Raw genomic sequence first — 24156 nt, 5'->3', positions numbered from 1 at the left:
TTATTTCAACAGAAGCGACCAATCCTAGTGTTTTGTCCATAAACCCTAGGGATTTCTTATCCAAGCCTTGTCGCTTGCTACGATTTACAATCCCTAGATATTCAATTGTTCAAAACCTAGAAACGAAATGCCTTTGATCCATCAAGGATGTCCAATGATGATCCAAGAAACTCCTCTTTTTCAAAATCCTTGTAACAACAACATTATTTGTCCATAGAGGCTTGGCCTTTTTTTTAATGTGCAAAAAATAACTTCATCATTCTTCAGCACCCAATATTCATGGCAATAGATGCAAGATATCTTTCTTGACATCAATAGGTTATATCGTTTATAACTTTGACTTATCATAACACTGGGTTTGCACATGACTTTATCAAGAGAAGGACTTGGTCTTTCCTTCTGAAAAATGGACTCAAGATATTTGGGCCAACTAAATGACTTTAAAAGGATCATCTATAGATTCTAATTGTTAGGCTTCTTCAATTCAAAAATATTACATTTCAGGCTCAGAGGATCTTATGATCATTTCAATAACTTCTTTGAACTTCATTATCATGATTCTTAAAAAAAAAAATCAACATGTTTTCCACAGTAGTAGGCTTTCTTTAAAGCCATACTTAGTGACGACGATATGTCCTTTCTTTCCTTCTTTGAGCATCCATAAGTCATGAAATAGATACCATTATTTAAATGCAACATTTCAAAAGGCAGCGCATGATACTTCAATCCTTTTAGAACCTGAGTAAAGGTCACATATTTCTCTTATGTGACTCAGTCTTGAAATGATCCATGACTCAAATTGTAGTGTTGAAATTTCTAACATCACACTTCAAATTTTGGTAGTCTTTTGTTATATTTCTAGTCCTTGTATTTATTTAGCTAAAAATGTATAGTGTCATACTTCAACCTTACTCTTTTTCTCAAATTTATCATTAGGTCAATCTCTAGCTTTGAGTATGCTAGTACAAAAATATTTCAGGGCTTTTCTCCGTAAATGATTTTCCATTCAATCGACCTTTCGGCCTTCATCTTTGATTGAGATTTGATCTTGAGCAGTACTCTGAGGCTTTCGATATTGAAATGGATTTAGACCTTTAAGTGTGATTTGAGTTTAGTCATAGTGTCTTGTATCTCTAATATGATCCACTGATCTTTAAAAAAAAATAGTTAGTTTATCATCTCAAGACCTCTTATTTTAACGTTGGGACAAATATTATCATTTTGATGCTTCTTGGTCCTCTTGAAACAAATTCTGGTGCCAAATTTTCTTACTCACTTGTGGACATGTTCAACCTCCTACAATTATATTTTTACTCTGAGATGTTTCATACATTCTAAGGTTTTTCGGCCTATGCAAAAGGTCATGAAGCTCGATACAAAGACTAGGGCCGAGGCTTAGGAATTAGGGCTCTGAGCTTGTCGCTGCTTCATCCAACTTTTGAGGAACTTTGGTCTACCATACAAATTTAACTAAAATTTGAAAGGATTCATTTCAAAGCCTAACGAGGCTTCATCTTCAAGGTTTCTCTTTCAACCATAAGCTTTGATGTTGATTTTTAGGGCATCCTCTATATTGATAATTACTTCTTATGAATTTAGTTAGGTTAATCCTTTTCTTGTGATCTTTAAGTAATTACACATAGGGGTTCAATAGTAAAACAAAAATGCCATAAAGATCATAAAGAGACGGCCACACAAGAACACAATAATTTACCCTGGGAGAACCCACATGGAGGAAAAAGCCAATAACCATTTCCTTATAGAATTAAGTTAGTAAGAGAGACATCAAAATCATAGACAAATTGACCAACAAGATGACTAGACCAACATTCCACCAAGAAGCCAAGTCAACCCTCAAGATATATGCCCACAGAATTCGGTCTTCTGGTCCTTACATAAAATTTGGTTCCTCTACAGAGGTTCAATCCAGCATAGAGGTTCAAACTTCAATAATGATCTTCCACAGAAATTTGGTTTTCCTTGAGAGAGATATTCATCCTTTGCAAGCCTTCAATTCTTCCTACTTTATTGCCATCTTGGTTGGCCTCAAAGATATAAAACAAATGATTTGAATTGCCCTTTTGGAGGGAGAACGAATGCACATATATATAGTCCCTTCGAGGACTGAATAGGTGCCTCTTTGGAGCTCACTCGACTTAATAAGGAAGATGGTCGACTTGGTCTTCTTGTGGAGTCACAAACCAAAATTCCAAAATTCAAATTTTCCTTTTTTAGAAGGTCATGAAAAACATGTCTTTTAAATTTTCTTTTGACAAATATAATAACAAAATTTTCTATTGAGCATGAAGAACATGTTTTAATAAATACATAAATGATGAAAATATACATCATGAAGGCCAACCCAAGCTACAAAATTTAACACCATTTACAAGCTCTCTTCTTTTCTTGCTTTAAAACTTTTTTTTTTTTTTTTAAATCTTCCTGCTTACTTTATTTTAAGCTATCAATTGATTTATTTGGCAAATTTGAGTGTTATTTATTTGTTGCATAAACAATAGATAAAAGATAGTCAAGAAAGGCTAGCTTTAGTTAGCTCTTTCTTACTTATTTAGACTATCTTTTCAATAAAATTTTAGTTGCCTTTTTTTTTGTTTGGATTTTAGACCAAGCTTTTGGATGTTCACAAAGTCATTTGGGACATCTTTTACCAAAGTGTTTGACCAAATTTTGGTGATTTGGACTATCCAAGACCCTCGAAAAGCACCCATATTCTTCCCTTTTGTTGAAAAGGGGGCATCAAACCTTTCCATATTTTTCAAAGAGTTGCAAACCTTCCTCATAAAACATTGTAACCTTGAGGGAGCTAGTGGGAGTCCCCTAGGCATCCCATCCCCCATACACAGGGGGGGATTTGTGTTCTATCTCATTTCATAATTTGGTTTAGATTGACTTATAAAAAAAATGCAAAACATTCATTTTCTTAGTTTATATTTCATTCAACTTATAAAGCCTAGACAAAGAAGTCAAGATAGAGAGACAGTAAACTCAACTTGAGACTCACCCCAAAGTCAGACCCAGTGGATTGAAGATTTCTTCCACATTATCAGAAGTGTAAGTTATGTGGCAATATATACAAAACAATTATTTTTTCTTTCTAACTTTGGAATTCTATATTATAAATTTTAGATTCTTTGCCTTCCATAACACTTTTCAATTAATGTTTTCACTCTCATTTGGTTTTTTAGATTGTAACTCTCTTCACAAAATTTATATTATATTAATAAACATGAAAAGTTGTTTGAAAATAAAAATAAGAATTTTTTTAAATTTAAAAATTAAAAATTTATACTAATTTAGTAATAATGATGATTAACATCAATAATATAATATAAAGTTACTTTTTAATAAGAAGCATGTTAATTAAAAATATCAACTATGATATGGTTTTAGCCTACAGATTTAATTAATAGATTCAGTTGTCTTTACCGTACAAATTAAGGTTTCAGAATATTAATCACGTTCACTGTTAGGATAAGGTAAATCATTATGCAAGGTTATCCAAACCATATATGTACACATCAGAATCAATAAAATATTATGATGCAGTAGCAACAATAACCCCAAAATTAAAAATGAGATAATCCAAACCTTAATTTTTTAAATAATATTATTATAATGACAAAGATACATACATAAGTTTCATAAATTATGCCGCATAATTGATGCGGCAGTTTGCGTAAACCATCGGGAAACTATTTCGAATTTCAAAATTTATATTCAGATTTACTGAGAAGTGACAGATCTTGCGGTTCTAACTCACCAAACGAGAATGTTGCTATGGCAATTCTACTTTTCAAATGCTACCGCTCTTGAAATGTTATCGGCATTGTTCGATGCTGCTCAACTCTGCAAATAAAAGTGTACATAATGATGTAGGGGTTTTGCATTATGGTTTTTAATTTTTTTATTATCGGAATTTAACAATATAATTTATAGTAAGATTGTGATTTTTTCTGGTTTAAAATGTATAAATACATTCACCGTTTCGAAAATCTCTAAGACACTCAAACAATTTAAACTAATGATTTTTACAAATCCTTATTGGATTGTTTACAAATCCCTATTGGATTGTGGACAAAATTGATAGGAAAAATGGTTAGAAAATGGCCATTTCTTTTTTTTAAAGGGGGTGGCTAGTCCCTGAAGAATCATTATATTAGGCCAATCTGTACAAATTGTTACATATATATACATCACATCAATCAATCATCAAATACACATAATCGCTGCACAGCAGCATCGCAAATTGGGGATTGAAACTGGGCGGGGAGCGTGTAAGCCGTCAGCCCCACCGTGAACCATACACTAAACTATGGCCATTTCATCTATTAGTTAAACTATACATATTAGAAAGATGCAACTCAAAAATAATCTTTATCACCCAAATCCTCCAATCTATTCTGAATCTTATAATTTATAATAATAATAAATAAAATTTAATGTCATGCTTAAATTAAGTGTATAAGAGATTGTATATCCTAGACATTGTCTACTTTTGTAGATTGGTTTTGATTATTAAAATTCAAGAAAATGTCTATACTCTATCCCTCTACATTTAACTTTTTTTTTTTATTAAGATAAAATCCGTTTCCCGTCCTAACTCTCTTTTCCTCACAACAAATCCATCACCTAAAAAACGGCATCCCATAAACCAAAAGGATTCTAGAAAAAATTGCACAAAACCAAAAGGATTCCAGGACTAATGATATCTTGCATTGCAAGTTTGCTTCCCATAAACCAAAAGGATTCCAAGAAAAATTGCACAAAACCAAAAGGATTCCAGGAATAATGGTATATTGGATTGCAAGTTTTCTGTACAATAATCTACTGTAGATGTTGGTCGACCTTCCAAATCCAACCACCCAGAAGATATCGTGTGGATTATATATTCTCTGAAAAACTTGCAATCCAATATAACACAGGAATCTTAAATCTGTTAATAATAATAATATATATGTTATGATAAGAAATAAGAAATAATGTTTGTTTAGGGTGGTTGGAGGAATGATTGTTATTCTCTCTACTTAGTTTCAATTCATGTGTAAGTGACATGATGAGCTTTTATTGTAGTGGCTTCGAGCTGCCTTACTGTTGAGTATGAGTAATTCTCTGAGAACCGAAATATATTTATTCCATTTAATTCCTGTGTAAGTGACATGATGAGCTTTATTGTAGTAACTTCGAGCTGCTTTGTTGTTGAACATACCTAGCCCCTCTGAAAACTGAAACATGTATTTTCCTCATGGAATATACAGACTTTTCTCATGGAAAAATGAAAAAAGCTTATTATTGTGCTAACCTTTCAATAAATGAAAACCAGGCTGACCTCAATGTGCAGACAATATAAACAGGCCTGAACAATATGGAAGGGTTATCTTGTGAATGTGGGCTTTCTGCATGCTTCTTGAAAGAGGTTAAATGTAGCTAAAGGTTAGATTTGTTTCTATCCAGTGAGGGTTTTCACTTAGCTTCAGGCAAGCATAATTAGTGGACTCTTGATGTGTGATTTCCATCTTCAATCAATAACTGTCACTGTTTACATTGAAGTTCCCTGCAATCTAATATTATATCCTTCTTTCACAACAGTTGTTTTCCTTTGCCGCTCATTATTGTTGGAATTGTAGTCTTATTGGCTTAAATCAAATATATCTTGAGGGAAACTCTTGCCATTTTAATTTGAAATTCAATTCATAAAAGACTATCCCCATCTATCCATACGGTTGCAATCCATTTCTCTAGAACCCAAGTGGATAGCATATTTCCATTAAATTACCAATGACATTGAAGATGGACACAGATATCCTAGCTGGCAGTTTTCCTGTTTCATCCTCTGAACTTCGAATTTAAAAAAGCAAACAATTCTTGAACGAATCTAGCAACTTTGGGTAGTGTTCATGTGACATACCCAGTTCCGCTTGTTTGCTTTTGATTGGAGTTATAAGGCTGATACAACTTTCCCCTCTTGGGCAGGAGGAGAGGGCTCTGTTGTGGACCTCACACCTCTAACATGCACTGTGGTATTCATCATACACTCGACACTAATGAAGGAGTAGTCAACAAATATGTCTACTCAATCACAATATTTCTGTCCATAATGCCTTGCTCAATCTATTATGCTCACTTCTCTAATGCTTAATGGATTTGCAGTTTTGGATTTTCCAATATTTAATACCGACCAATTTATACAAGTTTGGAAACAGACATTGCCTTGTGAAAGTGGCAGTGGAATGTTTTAGGGCCTGTCAGCATAATATGGCAAAATTCATTTGAATGTGACAGATGATGCCTGGTAACTTGAAACTACAAGAAGACATTTTTTATTTTTATTTTGAGGAGAATTGTTTTAAAATAGTATCTTCAACCAGCATTTTCATTAAATTTGAGAGAGATCCATAATTCGATTAGAATTCACAAGTCCTGAAAGGAGAGAACATGTCATGATCCTCGTGAATCATGTCACCAATTTGCAGTGTGCATTTAATCTTTTGGATGTTATTCCAAAAAGGAAATGAACATCGCCTAGTTGTTTAAATGACCAATCACAATTCTTCAATTCCATTCTCGTCCCATGATCGATTTGGGATGAAAGCTGAAACCAAGCCAGCTGCCACTAGAATCAGGAGTACTATACATAAGACATTACCTTCCAATGAAACACACACACAGACCTATATAATATTTTCCAGATAGAAGAGATAAGAGGGGAGGGTCTGGGCTTCAAAATTGGATATCCTTACCAATCTCAGGAACAAAGAGATGAACCAAAGAAGTATAATGAGACAAAAATACAACTCTACTATGATGCATTTGGCAAAGAATCCCATATATGGACAAGTTCTGTATTTACTTATTTGCATCGAGGGCAATCTCAAAGAACTCAGAATCACCCTCAGAAGGCGGGCGTTTCAGCTGCACATCATGTGTATTTGAAGAGTCAACATTTGCTAGCCATTGTGAATCAAGTTTACCCATCGAGAAAAGATCACCACTGTCTTCATATAAGACACCTGGTGCTTTTTGAGGACTAGGAAAAAGTGGCCTCTTGAAGCATGGATCAGCCACCCTTTGATCATTGGCCGGAGCATACTCAAATGCACTCTGACCCAGATTTACCAACACAGTCACATCATAGTTGGCTGCAATTATTGGGTACAGAGGATTACTAAACTCATCTAATTTGCACGTCAGAGAGTAAACCTGCTTGCCATTTAATGTATAATAAACTCTTCTGTTTTCAGGATCAAAGCCACATCCAATGACAGTGTTCACAGCACCCCAAGCTCTTTTCATAGAAGATAAATTATGATGCTCTGTCTCACCATCTACATGAGCCATCCCTGCATCAACACCCACATTTTATTTCAATCCAAATTCCAACCTTCATGTGGATACAATATGGAACTGTAAAACAAATACAGCATTCATTTCATAGTTGGAGATATAAAGAACGTGTTAATCATTATTAAGGGATAAGGTATTGACTGTCAAATATGCATACCACCTTCAAAGGAACTCATGAAAAAGAGCAACAAGCATGCATTCTTCAAAGCGCTGGCTAATGCAAACCCAATTCATTGATTTTGGTTCTATGCAAATTGTAGAAATTTAATCCTATTTCTCTGCAGCTAGCATGATAATTACATAAGGACAATCAACCGTTGGGATTAATATCATCATATACAAAAGGTCATTCATTATCCAGACGAGGGTGGATGCTTATAACTTCAGGGCTAAAGGGATAGGTTGACAAAACCTAAACTAGAAAATTCTTGCTAAAAACCCAAACTAGAAAATTCTTTGAGCCGAAACAACATGCATCATTTAGGATATGGGAAGAGTTGATGAAGGGAATATGCTAATTTCACAAGATTTTGATCCATGGCCTATGTACTTTTACTCTATGGGTAAAAGAGTAATAAAAAGCCGGTTGAATGATGTAAAGTGTTGTTACTAGGATTGACCTTCGCATAATAAGTCCCTGGAAGCCACATTTAGTCTTCTTGCACACAGGCATCATCTTTGAATACACCATTGTGATTAAAAAATTTTAAGCAGTCGGTGCACACCTTCCATGTCAGGGTGAGAGCATGGGTGTCTAGAAAACATGGAGTTATGCTTAAAGCCTGAAATTTACCAGCTCAAAAAGAAAGTCTATGCATATCAATAAGTAAAATGTAAGATTAATGGCTAAAATATCTCAAAATTTTCTTCCTTCCAAGACACAAGTTCCCTTCTTATTTAAGCAAAAAAAAAAAACTCAGTATTTGAGACACATTAGAGCAATGCAAAGAGTTCAAAATGCACCGAATTAATCTACGGAACCACTCACCCTGATTATAATGGTATTCTCTCACAGTAAAATTTTAAGATTAATAGAATTTGTAATTTCCAGCTGCTGAAATTAATTATTTTCAAATTCCTGTATTTGCTAACAGGGCATTGTTTCATTAGTGAAGTCAAGCGACAAGCCAGCTGCCAAGGTCCCATCCCCGCTGGGTCTGCCCCCACTCTTAAGGAGTGAGTTGAGTTTACAAAGAGACAAGGCCGAGTGTAAAGCTCTGTTGACTTAAGCAATTCAGTTTTTTTTGCAGTGCAACCTTTTGAGGCATGTTTCCTGAAGCTTCCAACAAAAATGAATGCATGCAATAGATGGGAAAGACATGATTTAAGAATTCACAGGTTCAATTGCGCACTAATGCAATATCATGACTGGATTTTCATATTGGGCATATTTTTCTCTAGGCACATAAAGTTATATGGGATTTGAAAACATGAGGAATTGCGTACTTCTAGAAAGTAGTTTCAAGTAAACTGGCTTCTGTTATTTTTTTGCAGAAGATAGAAGCACCATGGCTATCAAATAATACAAATTTTAACCTAGAATTTTCAGTTCTGGGGAAGCAGAAGCCAAACTAATTTCATGCTCAGTCAAATCAAAAGTCAGTTCCATATCATACAAAACAGCAAGCATGCATGACATGATGGTGGGGAAGGAAAAACAGCTCACCATTCAGGAAGACAAAACCAGTTGAATGGAATCCAATAGACCCTGGTTCACAACCCGGCAACCGATATGAAGGAGCCCCACCAACTGCAAGCCCCACAGACATAACCTTAGGATGGCCTGCAGGATCCACAGCCAAATTGTTCATAAAATCAGAACCCTTACTGTTTGCCCGAGGGCTCTTTTTGGCATCCGAATTAGTAGGTTTCATCTCAGCATTCTGCTGAGGATCATCTGAACTGACGGGCTCTACTATGAGCTTAACATCCTCGCCCTCTGCAAAACTCTTATGGGGACCCAGGGCTCCAACATGTGGTCCATACTCTGCCAGTATTGTGGTTTCAAAGTAGGCCTCCTGTGGGAACGACAGGGCCCCCAGAGGAGGTCCTGGCAATGGCAATGCAGCCTGCAGGGACTGAACAGGAGGTAGCAAATTCACGTTCTTCTTGGCGGGCAATCCAGGATTCAGCCTAATCTTCTGCATGTAATCACTCCCGTCTCCTATTTCCCAGCTGATCTCGGGTTCCATCCCTTCTCCATAAGAAGACCCCGCACAGCTGTCCCAGAATTTACTAGCAGCCGCAGGAAAAGATTGAGAACTCATATACGTGAATGCAAAAGTGGACCATCCATGCTCTACTGCCTCTCCAATCAGAGATGGATGGTCCGTCCAAGTGAAGGCCTTAAGGGAGTATCCATGACTGTAATCGTAACCGTTCCATACGTTAGCCACACGGTGGTTGCTGTGTTTGGGGTTCGCGTCCTGGGTGCCCTCTCTTATTTGCAGGAGCCCTGCATAGTAATTTTGAGTAGTTATATCTTGAGTTCGCTGTTGATTGCATTTGCGACGATAACGTCTGTACCAGGTCGCAAAAACGAAATAAGTTAAGACCACGGCAGCCACCACCCCTACTGCCAGTGGGATCGCCCACGTCTGCATTGAAGAAACTTGTTATCAATTCAATAACATCTCCGCAGAGGCTAACCGATTGAATTTTACTGTTCACTCCCCTCTACTGCATTATTTTCAGGGCACCCAAAGGCCAATTAATGGGCTCCTTCCAAGGAGCAAGATTATAACAGGATAAATTGCAAAGATCAGGAATTGCAAGTGAGTCAATTGCTATGATTGAAATAAATTCAGAACCTCAAAAACCATTCTCAGACCTCTTAACTCAAAGGAGAATTCATATTCATTTCAAAGCTTGATTCACAATAACACAAACAGAAATAGCCTTACAGACCCCATGAAAGCTTCAAAGGCCAAAGGATTACTCTTTTCAAAACCTGAAAGTTTTCTCAAAATTTTGCCAGAGGAATAGTATGGTCTTCCTTGCAAGATCTCCGAATAAAATCTCAAAATCTATACAAAAACTGTATCAGATGAATGAATTGGATAAGAACCAACATGCATAATTGGATGAATTTGAGGCCTGGAACAGAACGTGGGTCAATGAATGGACCTCCCCACTACGGTACAGCGTTCGTGCGATCATTCCCCTGTACAATACAGGGCACGCTTAGAATCATCAATCAATCTGTGTGTCTGTATTGAATGGCCTGGCTTTCATAAAGTGGGCACTATTCTGTTATTTGTGCGAGTCAAATGGTGAGCTATGAATCCACGCAGAACAGAACCTTCTATGAGAAATTGAAGGCGGGGATGCCAGTGATGAGAGGGCCGGTTGCGTTCTCAAATTGGTAGATTGAATTATACTCTAACAGCCTTTGAATTGTTCTAGGGATCGCACCAAACAAACAAATTGAGACTTTTTAGGGGCGGGTGTTTAATGCTAAAACTCTCCATTGGTCCACCATAATTTTCCATGGGATGCAAGAATCTCTTCTTTTACACGCGTCGTTTCCAGATAACAACATGCATACAACATGTCTCCAACTATGATTATGTTTGTTAACTTTTAGATGGGTGCCCTGTTAAGCCCCTCAATGATGATGTCTGGTCACATGGATGCTAAATCCCCTGCAGCTTGGGCCCAGGTGTGGGAGGAGAGGAAAGGGGAATGGGAATAATGATGTTTTGTTTGTAACTAACAATGGTCAATTACAAGATTCTGAGGAATGCCACTAAAATCATTGATTGGGTTACATTCATTACATAGAGATGTGAGGAAAACAAATTAAAAATAAGACAATATCATAATAAACATACTTTGTAAAGTGAAGGTTTTGTTTTCTATAAAATTGTTTAATAAAAATATACTTTGTAAAGTTAAGGTTTTGTTTTCTATAAAATTGTCTATTAAAAATATATTAGAGTAATCCAAAATGTTTTGTAAATTTAATTAATTAGTTATAAATTTTATTTTGTTAAAATTATTTATATCTTAAAAAACAAAATTCAATGTTTTGTTGGCTTAAAAATATGTTAACAAAATTCAATGTTTTGTTGGGTTAAAAATATGTTTTAATGTAGTCATTTTTAATATGTTAAAAAATTTGATGTTGAGTGGTGTAATAAATTTTTTTTTATCATATATTTATTTATATTAAATTTTAATTAATATAATATAAAAAATAAAAAGTTTATGGTGGGTTGTTAAGTTATTAAAAGTGGATATTGTTATTATTCTCGTAAAAGTAAATTTTTCTAAGAACATGTTTTTTTTTCTTATATTTGTAAATACAATTAAGGTTAGGTGTAGGTCTCAGAAAAATAGATATCTCTACTCACAACATACTAATGAAAGAGGATTTTCTTCTTTTGCTTATGCTTGCAAATACAATTAAGGTTAGGTGCAAGTCTCAGAAAAATGAATATCTCCACTCACAACATACTAATGAAAGGGGATTTAATAATTGAATGTTTCAAGTCATATTTGCTTCATTGAATATGTTTTTCTATTAAAAATGTACATAATTGTCATGTTGGAATACAAGAACCATATATAAAAAATGTAAAGTGATGTGGAACTCATTTGAAACACTCTATGGTGTACCTTGAGAAACATACCAAAGTAAAACCAATAAAATTGTCCATCTCATCTTTTGGTTTTAAGGATTGATAATCATTGTGTGTGCTTACATGTTAGATGATTAAATCTCAATTTCATGTGCTCTCATCTCAAAGCTTGCCAAATTATATCTTTATTCTATACCTTAGGGCGGTGATGTGCGCACCTAGAGGAAGTGGTCAAACACATGCATAGTACTATTGGAGCATATAGAGGTAGAGTAAGGCCCATCCTTGGGTTTTCTTCAAGACAGATAAAAAATTAGTTAATTAAGGAGGAGCATTAATAAAAATCTCGGGTTCTCATGGATAAGAGATATGCCTAAAACCTATGAAGGACATTTTTAAGCAATTGGACAAGAAAATGTTTTACTTTACACAATGTTAATGCATTTTCAAATTCATAGCTCCCCATGAAATACAAAAAAAAGCATTTAATAATATCCCAAAAAAATCAATAACCACTTCATTGACTAGGAAACATATTGTAGAAACATAGGATAGTTCAATCACAAGGAGCATTTTGTGCATAGTAAAATTGTAAGTTATAATACTAAATTGATGAAAAAATTATAAACAACACACTCAAATCTCTTAAAACTAATGAAAACATGGATAGTTAATAAGCACAATTTTTTTTGCTTATGGAAATGCCATTTGTTTAAAGAAAGAAACTTTATTTTGTGTACAATAAATATAGTTGGAAACGATTATTATGTAAACATGAATATCTTTGCTTCAACATAACTCATTAGAATGTAAAGCACATCCAACAAATTTTAAACATTGATTATAGCAAGCATCATTGCCTGTCACTATACCACCAAATAAACATGTGAATAAGTAAAGAATTATATAAACTTTGCAAGCTCAAAATCGTAATCATATGAAAATTTTGCTCCTAATGTTTACAATAACATTAAATGAAAGGACAACCTATAAAACTAACAGCAATTAACATTAAATGAAAGGACAACCTATAAAAATAACAACAATAATGGGAAATTACACTTTCATAAAAGCAAAATAAGTTAATAATAAATTAATGGTATTATAAAGATATTTTGTTCTATGCATTAGGCTTTGAATAGATGGTAATTGCGTGTATTATTAAGTACTTCTCATGTCAAGGCTATTGGTTCAAATCTTATGGTAGCCCTATTTGCTAAATTGAAAATAAATATATATTTTATTAAATATCTAGCTTAGTAAAATCATAATTTAAAATTTTTATTAAATATTTAACTGCATTGAAATAAAAATTTATTGAAATTTATTAATTTTTAAAGATTCAGTCTAATTTATTAATTTTTAAAGATTCAGTCTAATTAATAGAAGAAATAGTTTTTTGCTTAAAATATAGCAATATAATTGCAAGCAAGATTATGATTTTTGGTTGTTTTATTGTTTAAAATGCACTTTTAAATACATAAATAAATTCAACACTAGCAAATTAAATAATTCTTAAAAATATCTATAAAATTTAAAAAATAATTAACTAAAAAATACCTTAAAAACTAATTTCATTTATTAATTAAACTACACAATTTTTAAATATAAATTAAAATCAATAAAATATCAATATCATTATATTAATTCTTTAAAGAAAAAACTAATACCATTAAATTTTCAAAACTAATACCATTAAATTTTCAAAACTAACACCCTTTACATCTAACTATACCAACATAAATTGATTTTGGAAAAGTTCTTAACCTATCTTCTTGACTATATCCCAATATCTCGTTGATGTCTATGGGGGAAATCCCCAAGCCAACAAGGTGCAGGAAAGAGCCCAATGTGGTTCCCAAATTGCCAAGTCATTGTTTTTCATTCTCTTAAGATATCTCACCAATGACATGAATTTGTCAAAAACAATGAGCCCATGTTTCTAGAACCATGTGAGGTCAAAAATAAATTTGTAATTTAGTTCCCATTCACACTTGGACTCCAAGGAAGACCAAGCCTCACCTCAATGTCATCATTCATATTCACCATCGTTGAATCTCTTAACAATTGAAAGTGACCATGCCACGCAAGCATTGGATTGGTTTGAGGTGGATGTTCTTAAGATGATATGATAGTGTTTTGTTTCCACTTTATAAAAGTAGGGTTAATAGTTTCCATATTACTCTTTGTGGGTCATGGTTAAATATGCGAATAATTTTGAGTAATTTTTATGGCAGCTTTTTGTTAAATATTATTTCTTGATATAAATATTATATATTGAGATGTAGATTATTCACCAAGTATTTTTTATTAATCATGGATATATATGAGATCTAAATATTATTTATTAATATAAAAATTATTATATTAATAATATATTAAGATATAGAAGATTTTTAAAGTATTAGATGTACTAAATAATTATTTAAATGAATATTTTTATATCAATATAATAGTAATAACTTTATGGGTTAGTTTAATTGGTCAAGTTTTCATTGTTAAAGTACTTTTTGCTATTGAAAAGTTACTGGTTCGATTCTCTTGATATTCTTAGGGTCAAGCTCTATGGTTGTACTCGCAAGTAGTGATCATTTTGGATGGATTTGTCTGGTACAAATATTCCATAGACATAGCGGTCACTCACAAGACATTTTGTGTAGATCTACCTAGTACAACTATTTCACTGACATAGTAGTCACCAATCTCCAAACTCTGTGAACCAAAATTACAAAAGAAAAAATAATATATCACTGAAACAATGATTTAATGTATTATGAATCATCTCTAAATGTAAGTTCAAATCCACAACTGATTACTTATAAACCTTGTCTTGAAAGGTAACGACACGAATCACCCAAGTAAACTTGCCTAATCACATAATTAAATCCATTTCAACATGTCTATTCTCTGTATTACCCCCACCAAACCCCAAGCCCCTTGCTATCCAAATCGTTACCATGTGACCAACTTCTAAACTTGAAGGATTCTCCCGTCATGTGTCAACGAGTTAGTTGCCGCTCTTGCTTCCAATGAATGCAGATACGTGCGCGTAGATGAAATAGCGAGGGCGACCGGTTCAGCCGGTGACACTCACGCGGTGCCGTCAAATGGCACGTGTTTGAAGAATCTCCAAATGAGATCATCCGTATCAATTTCCACGCTCACACGACAACATTAAATATCAATTCCAAACCCTAAATGTCGGTAACTAACCCCTTTTAAATTAACTAATTTAATTATATATCAATACGTTAATTATGATAGCTTTGTGCGACCTGCTTTTCGGATCCATGCGCAACAAAATTGACCTATTTTTATCGTTGAAATCTATTAATTGTAAATTATATTAATTATATCTATTTTTATTATTAAATATATTAAAAATGATTTTTTATTGCTAAAAAAATACTAACATACGAACTATACCTTAATGTGAAAGAATCTGAGACATTCTTTAATCTCATGATCCTACTATTATTGTTATTATAATAATAAAGAGTATCTACTTTATCCTTGGTATTCCTTAATCACACGATACCATGATAGAATAATACTAATTAAAGTTAATTTTAAAGCTTAGCAAGATGGGAACTCGTTGGATTGCTTGTTTTAGATATAAAGTTAAGTAGAAATGTATTGAGAATAGAATTTATGACCTTCTGGAGTTCATTAATGAAAAGGGTTCAGTATGGATATAGTTTTTATGAATTTAGTTTGAGGGGTGGAAATGGAAATGGAAATGGAAAATGATAGGGTGATATTTTTTCAAAAGATTAAAATTTTTAATGATTTTATATAATTTTTATAAAATTTTGGCAATTATTAAGGTAAATTAATTTTACTCTATAAAATTTGGGATAATCATTTTTAGAAAAAATGAGACTTGCTAATTTTCTTCTTCTTCTTTTTTAAATACATGGAAAATAAGTTTATTTGCAAATTTAGCCAATGAAATTTTCCTTGATTGTGATCAGGCTTGAAAAATAGGTGCCCCTCTATCTATGGACATCTCGGCACTTGCTAAGTCATAAGTTATCGATATATTTGGTTCATGGCGCATGAGTTGTTGAATATACTCTTGGTGTTATAGTGGTAGCCGAAAGATTTGATCTTGGGCCTTGCTCACATTACTACAATGTGTTACAATTCACTATAATTTAAAAAAGAAAAAGAAAAAAATATATCAATTAAGTTATATGTGGAATATATATATATATATATATATATATATATATATATATATATATATATAGATATTCAAACTCTTGCCTTAACAATGCTGAAACATGGTATTGGGTTAATGTATCCTTAGGAAATTAACAAGTGCAAAATAGAAGGGACCTTAGTATTTGATGTATTTGATTTATTTTACAACAACTACTATTCCATACATAAGATTCCTAAAACACGCGTACATAACATATAGTGTACTTAATTAATAGGCAAATTGAGTTACTATCTAAAGAAATATTTACTATAAAAAAGTAGAATAAGATGATAATGATATCAAATACATGTAATATAAACCTTTGTATTGAAAATCTAAAATGAGAAAACATTGTTCACAGGTTTGTTTGAAGGCAACTTCCAATTGAGTTGAGCTCCAATATAATGATAATACTTGGTAAAACATTATATAGGCTTCTACCTCTATAAATAAATTTTCACTAGCAAAACCTTAAGTACTTGTGGTCATATCAGTAATGAGTACCAACAACCTAGTAGGATTTACATGGAGATAAGGCTTCCATGTTGAGTTTAGAGTTGGTTTGGGATTTTTTTGAGAGAATATCTCAACCTCCATATCTATGTTTGGAATTAGTTGGATCTAAGACCAACTATATAAATGTGTGGTAATTGAGTGCAAAGGTGTGCAATAAAGAATATTATTTTGTGTCTATTTTTTAGTACTATGTCTCCAATTTCAATATATGTGTTGGTATCAGAGCCTGTTTTGGCTTAATTCCTTTACGAGAAGAACCAAGAAGATGAGACAACCTTGAGTTTTATTGCTCTGTACATAGATTAGTATAAGTTTGTGTGTAAGTTGATTTTTATTGTGAAATTTGTTTTTCCTTGCATAGATTTGTGTGCTTTATTTTTATAGATCTGCATGCACTGCCCGATTTGTTTTTTAATCACGATTGATGTGGTAGTGGCCATCACTCATGGTTTTCCTGGTTAACAATCTTCTGTAGAAATGGAAATGCAAAGCATGAGGTGTGATGGAACCATGGTTTTCCGAGTAGGATCAACGTCCCTGAAAATTTTAATTTTTCAAATCATTATGTCGAGATGCCCTTTATGCCCTAGAACTTGATCTTCCACTATTTCAATTTGTAGTTTGAAGTGTTGCTAGTAGTGTTGACTAGAAAAGGTTGATGACAGAATCAACGAGGACCTTGGTTATAGTTGGCAGTTGTACCGAGCCTACGTGGAGGAACATTGTGCATGTGCAGAACGAAGAGGGAATGTTGCATTTTCTAGATTCAATGCAGATCTCAGTTTGAATTCTTCGGTTCTTGTTGGAATATATTTTGGAATGATTAAATAATTTCTCTTGTGACAATTCATCCTTGGGACTGAAATGATGGATCTATTTGTCACAAAGACATTGACACTATCAAATAATATGAGTATGATCTTGTCAATAATGTCATCATTGCTCTTCTAATTTCTAATATGACATATGCATAGAGATCACCTAGTCTAATGTCACGAAGAAAAGTCCAATGTCAACTGGATTGTTGTTTTTTTATATGTTGTGAAGATACACTGCTCCTGATGGAACTTGTTGAGTCTCACAATTGCTTCCTTTTTACACTCTTTTTCACTCTATCTATTTCATTTTAACCTTCATAATCACACATTGGGCATCAAGTTGTAGAGATTATGACATGGCATGTATACAATTGTCTTGTATTTCATAAATTGATCATGTTCTTTATTAGTTAGTTTAATGTTTACTTCATCTACTGAATTGCAATGATTCTGCAGCTAATACACGATTCTGCAGCCAAGTCCGTGGTTTGACAGATTCCAAGGTGTCAATTGGGAAGCGAAATGTATGGATAGGTGGAAGTTGATGCACTCAAAGATTTCCTCTTATTCTCATGAACCAGATCGATGGAAACATGTCCTAGCAGTGCGGTCAACGGTAAAGTCAACCTCCATAATTAGCAACAGGAAAGAGAGAATGAGATCCATGCCTCATGATTTGCTTTGATAATAGCAAATCATGAGCAAATTATGCATTATTATCTTTTCAAGTTAAATTTGGTTTCTGTTGATAGGGATTACTAACGTATAGCTTTGAACAATTTATTGCTATGAGCTTTATAAATATGCCTCTCGGTAGAAATGAACAATCAATGAAGTAAGGACGCAACAATGAGATTTAAGCTCTATTTTAATGCTTTGTTTATAAAAGAGTCGTTTCATTTCATCATTACGTGGTTGAAATGCTTGATCAATAACATGATGACTATATGCTTCTCATGGAGGGCCCCCTTGAGACAATAATGATTCTTGCTTTGTTTTTAACAGTTAGCTATTAGCCTTATATTCTTGTAGATTTTTGTTTATTCAATCGATTATTCATGTTTTCAATTTTCTTTCAGAGTTAAGTTAAAATTATTATGCTAATCATTCTTGATGTTTAGATTTTGAATGCACATGGATAAAGCTTAGTAGCAAAGTTCTAGTTTCACATAGAGTTTCATCTTAGATAGTAGATTAATTTGCAGGATTAGTTGTTATATTCAAGCATGTGTGATCTTCAATTCAAGTAAGTGTGAGTGTGTTTTAAGCAGAAGTTTGTTTCATTTCATTTTTCATGCAAGCGTGATTTCCATTCATGCATATGCGTGATTTTCTTTAGACATGAGATTTCTTAAGTAAGAGCATTTTTCATTTATGCAACAAAGTGTGAATTTCATTTAAGCAAAGTTTGGATTGATTTCCATTTATGTAAGTGTGAAATTGATTTCTATTTTAAAGTAAAGTGTGGAATATTATAAGTAGAAATAGTTTTATTTTAAAGCAAAGAATGTGATCATCATTGTAGAGATAATCTTGTTTTCTAGAAATAACTAATTTGCTCATGTGCATTTCAGTAACTTAATTTAATTTAGAATTTATATTTTGATAACTCAATTTAATTTAGAATGTGTGTGAATAACCAAAGACTTCTAGCACATACAGTGCACTTACACTTCATTAGTTACTAGCCTTGGTTGATATTTCATGTAAGTAATTTAAGATCAATTAAATTACCAAAAATTTTGGCGTCATTATCGGGGAAGTGTATATAGGAGTCTTTTCCTTTTAATTAAACAGAAAAACAAAATAAACAAAAATGATATGCATAGGGAAAGAGATTCTAGAGGTAGATTTGTAGGTAGAGGTAAAAGCTTAATTCCAACATCATCACTCACCCCACCATGACCTCGTAGTGCCCAACCACCCACTCAAACTCATATTCCATCATTTGCAGGCAAACATAACTTCCCGAGGTACTCAGATTCGAAATCCAACCTAGAGATTCACCAATCTCAGCAACTGAAGCAGTAATAGAAGAAGAAGATCCTACATCCAAAGTAGTTTTCCTATCTTCAACTGGACAGAAACTTCTAGGACAAGAAATATAAATCCCTAGTGAAGAATAGGAGGAAGAAACTTTTTTTAACTTACTATTGATAAAAGAACCAGAAGAGCTAGAAGAGGAATTAGAAAACTCAATTTTGGAACCCTATATTAGTTCTGAAGAATTTACAATGGCTGGAGAAGGGGAAGGAGAGGTACGTAGTATTAATGGTGAACAACCTAGGATTGGAGGAGGAAGAGGAGGAAATAGGGGAGGAGGAAGAGGTGGAAGAGGTGGAGGAAGAGGGAGAGGAGAACCCTTTGGATTTCCTATCCTCGATGAAGATACAACAACTACAATAAAAAACATCTCACCCTCCATCCTTCCAAATTTTCATGGATTAAGAAGTGAGGCTCCTGAAACATTTCTCTTTGAGTTTGAATTCTTGTGTATATCTTATGATTACTTACTTGACACTCAAAAGTTGAAATTGTTTCCAGCAACTCTTAAGGATGCAACATTAAAATGGTTCATGGGCTTAGGAGTAAATTCTATAAGAACATGGGAAGAAATGAAAATGACATTCTTAGATAAATATAAGGACTATTGTATGCCACATAATCTTAAGGATGAAGTCTTTAAAATGATGCAAAAAGACTATGAAAATATTGAATATTTCATTGAAATATTTGCTTATAATGTTAAAAGGGATAAAATGCATGAATTAGATGAAGAAACTTTGAAAGCTCTCTTATTAAAATCCATTAGAGATGAGTGGATTGATCTTCTCAATTTGATGGGTAAGGGAGATATTTCTCAGTTATCATTTGGAGAGATTTGTGAGTTATGCATACACATTTCAAGAGGTAAGGCGAGAACTGGGAAGAATATAAGATATTCTCTTATGTCTAGGATTAATAAATCTACAGCTGGGACAATAAGTAGGGCTGAATTAGGCAATTTTCTTGACAACTTTAAAACAAACATTTTGGGAAGTCTTAGTGAACAAATAAATACCTTTAAAGTGCGAAATAAGAAAAAAGTTGAAAATATTGCATTATTAATCTTTTGTCCCAAATGTAGAAAATAACATGCTTTGAGAGAATGTCCTCTTCACTTAAAAAGTGTAGAAACCTGTGTTATATGTGCAGAAAATCATGATACAAAGGAACGTCCTTCAATACCAGGTCTTAAATTTTTTTATCAAGAGGAAGTGATACCAAATCAAGTATATCCCCTTTGTTTTATTGTTAAGAGACCGTGGAAAAATTCACAACCAAATATGAATCAGGGTTTTAAAACTCGAGCATTTGCACAACCATCACAAAACAATTGGATTGCACCCATGCCTTGGAAATCTTGGCCTCAACCTTGGGCACAAGGATGGAAAAATCCTTATGGAAAATATCCTCAATATCAACAAACTTACCTTGTTTTTCCACCAAAATATTTTCCTCAACATGTTCAACCAACTCAACCTCATAATCCAAATCCACAACTTTCATTACCATTTCCTCAAAGACCAAATCAATTGCCTGCTCAACCACTTCCAAATCCAAATAATAATAAAAATTCACAACCTGTTTACAATATGGAAGGACAAAATTTCCAAACCTACATGATAACTCCATTAGATCTAAACAATGTCCAACTTAGATCTGGTAGAGTATTGGAAAAGAAGTCCCGATCAGTTATTCTTCAGGTATTTGAAAAGGAGAATCTTTCTGAAAAAGAGAAATCTCTTAATCAGAAAGAAAAATCTCAAAAACAAACTACCCATGTACATCTTGATGATATTCCAATAAACTCAACTCCCATCATAGAACAACCTTCAGTATATGTCCAAACACCACATTTTCTTAAGAGATTGAAAATTGATAAAGGGGTAGAAAAACATATTTTATTGCCTGATTATGATATGATAGATGAACTGAAGAATGTTTGTATAAAAATTCCTTTGTTACAAGTTATCAAATAAATACCAATATTTACAAAGACAATCAAGTAGTTAAGTATTAAAAGGCCAGGAAGAAAAAGAAAAGAAGTCAAAATAATTCAATTAGTTGGAAAAATTGTAGATATCATGATGGGAAAAACAACAATTCAGAAATATCTTGATCTAGGAAGTCCCATTGTGAAAACACATATCAATGGTATCGAAATTCCAAACACATTGATTGATTTAGGAGCAGCCATAAACATCACGAGTAAACAAACTATGAATCAATTGAAACTTCCTAGTCTTCAATATACACCTACATTGTTGCAATTAGCAGACATATCTATTATTAAATCTGATGGTGTATTAAAAGACATATTTGTATCCTTAGATTCTTGGGACTATCTTGTTGATTTTATGAATCTAACACCGAAGAGTAATTTAAGAGGACATCCATTGATTCTAGGAAGACCATGGTTAGCTACATCTGATGCTTTTATAAGTTGCAGATCTGGTGCTATGTTTATTTCTGATGGAAGTTCAACAAAGAAGTTCACATTATATCCTCCTGCAAAAACAACAATAGAAGTACAAAGTGAAGAATGGATAGATGATGATATTGATATACGACCAATCTTTGTTACTTCAGAAATAGATGAAGAAGATCAGATTTTGAATTTAATGGAAAATAATGAGTCTTCCTCATATTGTGAATCTAATCAACGTTTTTAAGAACAATGTGATATTGAATATTTATCATCTAGTTAATTATCTTTACATTCTATGGAAAAATTTGGCAATTCTTCAATAAAAATATTTCAAAAAAAACCTTAAATATCAATAATAATCTGGAAGAATTTCAAAAGAAAGATTTAATAAAAATGTTACAAGAACATTCCTATGCTTATGCATGGGAATACACAGACATGAAAGGAATTGATTCTAATACTTGTATACATCATATTTATATTGAAGAAAATGCCAAGCCAACTTGACAACCTCAGAGGAGAATGAATCCAAATTTAAGAGAAATTGTTAAAGATGAACTACAAATAGAGAAAATTTTAAGGATGGAAATTGATTTTAAAGTTTATAATTCTTGGCGAATCTCACTGGTGTCTAATATGAAAACTATAAAATGTTTGTTGATATATTTATAAAAATATTGAAATTTCTAATTATTTTATAGGTAGAGTCCATATAGTTTTGGTGATTTTAAAGGTAAAATAATCATATACTATAAAATTTGGGCAAATCATTTTTAGAAGAAAAAGAAATTGGCGAATCTTTTTTTTTGAAAATTAGCCCACTTGTGAATATTAGCCCCTAAAATTTTCCATGACTTCAAAAATTGTTGAATGTGAATTTCATTTATCCAATATCAGATAGCCAACTACTTTCACCATTGGTAATTTTTCCTAAAAAGAATGGAAAATGGAGAGTATGCACTGACTATAGGGAATTGAATAAAGCCAATTTAAAATATCATTTTCCACTTCATCTCATAGATCAAGTTTTAGACAAATTGGCAGGAAAGAAATATTTCTCATTCTTAGATGGTTTTAGTGGATATAACGAAATCCAAGTAGCTCCAGAAGAACAAGATAAAACCACTTTTACATGTCCATGGGGAACCTATGCCTACTGATTACTTCCTTTTGGGTTATGTAATGCACCTGCACTGTTCCAAAGGGCAGTTTAAGGTGTTTTATCTGATCTAATTCATGATTGTGTGGAAGTTTATATGGATGATTTTATTGTATATGGAAATTCCTTTAAAGAAGCTCTTAAAAATTTGGAAAAAGTTCTCATTAGATGTAAGGAAACAAATCTTTCATTAAGCCATGAAAATTGTTTTATGATGTTTATAGAGGGAATTGTTTTAGGACAACATATTTTAGGGAATGAAATTAGAGTGGATACAACTAAACTAGAAGTTATTTCTAAATTATCAATTCCAACTTGTCAAAGAGATGTTAGAAGTTTTCTTGCTTTATTGGTTACTTTAGAAGATTCATAGAAAACTTTACAAAAATTTCTTCTCCACTTTTCAAATTGCTCACAAAAGATTGTGAATTCATTTGGAATTCTGATTGCCAATAAGCTTTTGAAACATTGAAAGAAAATAATTATGAAGTACCCATTCTAAGAGGACTAAATTGGAAACTACCTTTTCACATTTCAACTGATGCTTCAGATATGGATTTAGGAGTTGTATTAGGACAAAATGATTTAACTCCTTATGCCATTTACTACATGAGTAAAAATTTGACTCACGCGGAGTTAAATTATACTGTAACAAAAAAGGAGTTTTTAGTTGTTTCCCATGCCATTAATAAATTCAGACATTACATCATTGGTTATGAAACCTTTGTACATACAGATCATTCTGCAATTAGGTATTTAATGAATAAACCAATCACTAATGGCAGAATTACAAGATGGTTATTATTGTTACAATAATTCAATATTACTATTTTGGATCAACCTGAAAAACAAAATACAATTGCTGACTTTCTATCTAGGATTCAAAATGATAATAATGATGTACCTGTAGTAGATAATTTTCTTGATGAATATCTTTTTGCAATATCTATTAAATCTCCTCAGTTTGCAGATATTGCTAATTATTTGGCTACAAGGAAGTTACTAGTATATTTGTCTCCTTGAGAAAAAAGAAAGGTAAT

General features: G+C 32.8%; 1 protein-coding gene across 1 annotated transcript; it reads right to left on the bottom strand.

The window, feature by feature from the left end:
• Positions 1–6444: 6444 nt before the first annotated feature.
• On the bottom strand, positions 6445–10797 carry LOC149145907 (uncharacterized). The gene is made up of 2 exons (XM_089448835.1): positions 9029–10797; positions 6445–7358 (listed from the first exon to the last, which is right to left on the bottom strand). Exons 1-2 carry the CDS (start codon positions 9963–9965, stop codon positions 6865–6867), a joined length of 1431 nt encoding a protein of 476 aa, XP_089304961.1. The 5' UTR covers positions 9966–10797; the 3' UTR covers positions 6445–6864.
• Positions 10798–24156: the final 13359 nt, after the last annotated feature.

The sequence above is a fragment of the Pinus tabuliformis genome, chromosome X (genome assembly GCF_031772625.1).
Source record: "Pinus tabuliformis cultivar Carrire ecotype Pingquan chromosome X, CPIR1, whole genome shotgun sequence".
In the NCBI taxonomy this organism is placed as follows: Eukaryota; Viridiplantae; Streptophyta; class Pinopsida; order Pinales; family Pinaceae; genus Pinus; species Pinus tabuliformis.
Note: the sequence above shows the minus strand (reverse complement) of the source record. Positions and strands in the feature narration are given on the sequence as shown.